Consider the following 1,693-nt stretch of genomic DNA (forward strand, 5'->3'; position numbering starts at 1 on the left):
GCCCGCCCGCGCCTCCCGCCACCGGCATTACCGGCGCTGCCGAAACCGCCGCCGAGGAGCCGCCGGGAGCCCGGAGAGACCCACTTGTCCCCAGTACCTGCGTCGCCCGGCGGGCTCTTTCTTCCCTTCGGCTGACCCACAGCGGTTTCGGCGTTTTGACAGGGCGATTCGGGAGACGTTTTTCTCTCGCTGACAGCCCAAAAGCCGAGGACCATACAGCTACCAGAGCCTACAGGGCAGACCGATATATTTTGCTGAAAGTGAGAGTACGTATAAGTAAGATCAGCGTAAGAGTTAGTCGTACATGGGCCCCTTAACACTCTTTTTTTCCCCCCCTCAGTTCACTGAAAATATCACTACACGGTTTTACTAGTGTATTAATTTTTCACCTTTTTTTTTTTTCTTTGATAATGCCTTTTCACTGCCATTGCTAATTAAACGCGGGGTGTTAATTTAATGGTGTTCTTAGGAGTGCTTGCCAGCTTGAAGACATAAAACCCCAAAAGAAAGTCCACGTCCATTCTAGTTCATCATTGCAAGGTCCGGCACTCGTATGAAAAATCTCCAGAATAATTGTAGAAACTCCATAGAACTACTGAGGTGAATAATAGCTGAGGGCTGATACTTAAATAGTTTAAGTTTATAACTTAAAATGCTGTTCCTGCAAATAGAGGTCCCGTGCTGTTTCCTGCACCTGTGCATAGGTTTTCTTTACCTCTGCAAGTAAAGGCAGCGATCCACACTGCTGTAGCCTGACTAAAACCTAAAAGAATGTTTACATCCAACCCACGAATTACTTTGTTTAAAAAGTGACCAGTTTTTAATCAAAAGCAGCGAGAAATGTTCATGCTTGCTTCTGCTCATGAAGTTTACAAAATATGAAGCTTGAGCTACCAAAAAGCTTAAGTCCTGAGTCCCTCCAGTTTATTTGCCAGTTGGCTTCACTTTCAGTTTTTAATTACTTTCTAGCAAAGAGCACAAATGCAACTTGAGTTAATGCACTTGTATCTAACATCTGGTAATTTTTAGTTCCTTTTGCATCAAAACTGTACAGTATGCCATGGTTACGACATTTAGTGTCGCCAGCTCTCATGATTACAGTGAGGTTTTGCAACTCTTAAGTTTGTTTTAAGCTCTGGCTCTTCAGCAGATGTGCTTAAATCAAAACCTCAGCTCTCCTTAAAAATAATTACATTTCTAAATCTCGAGTTTGAGAGAAAAGCTGGAGCATACGAACCCAAAAGGCTCACAAATTAGAAGGGAAAGAAAAGCTTTGAGTTTCAAATTTTTGTAAATCTCATTATTTTTAAGCCAGTATCATGATGTTTGGGAACTTGGCTGATTTTTTTCATGCTTGGATTGTCAGCACAGCATTATTTTAGCGCTAGTCGGTACCCATGAAAAATGCATGAGTTGATAGAACTGTGACATCAAAAGCAAATTCCCTTTCCCTTTTTGCTCTCTCTTGCCCTCTTTCTCTTTTCTTCTCACCTTTTCCTCCTCCTCTTGCTCTTCCCCGCTCATTATTCCCTCAGTGATTTTCCAGTGAACAGATCCACACTGAGTAATAGGGTTGCAATATGTTTTCATGTTCTTAGGATACAGAGGAGCAGTTCATTTAGTTTTCACCTCTGAATCCAGCTATGTTCTTTAAAATCCATGAATCTCTGATTCTGCTTCCAAGAAGGTCAGC

General features: G+C 42.4%; 1 protein-coding gene across 1 annotated transcript in view; it reads right to left on the minus strand.

Annotated features, from left to right (window-relative positions):
- The window catches only part of BAZ1A (bromodomain adjacent to zinc finger domain, 1A), a 65,790-nt gene extending 64,266 nt beyond the window's left edge, over window positions 1-1,524 (minus strand). The window contains exons 1-2 of the mRNA XM_009887010.1: window positions 1,492-1,524; window positions 32-254 (exon numbers count right to left, since the gene is read on the minus strand). Of these exons, the coding sequence (XP_009885312.1) occupies window positions 32-254; window positions 1,492-1,524 (256 nt within the window). The remainder of the gene's footprint in view (window positions 1-31; window positions 255-1,491) is intronic.
- Between the last annotated feature and the right edge of the window lie 169 nt (window positions 1,525-1,693).

Source organism: Charadrius vociferus, unplaced genomic scaffold (genome assembly GCF_000708025.1).
Source record: "Charadrius vociferus isolate BGI_N301 unplaced genomic scaffold, ASM70802v2 scaffold14, whole genome shotgun sequence".
NCBI classification, from domain to species: Eukaryota; Metazoa; Chordata; class Aves; order Charadriiformes; family Charadriidae; genus Charadrius; species Charadrius vociferus.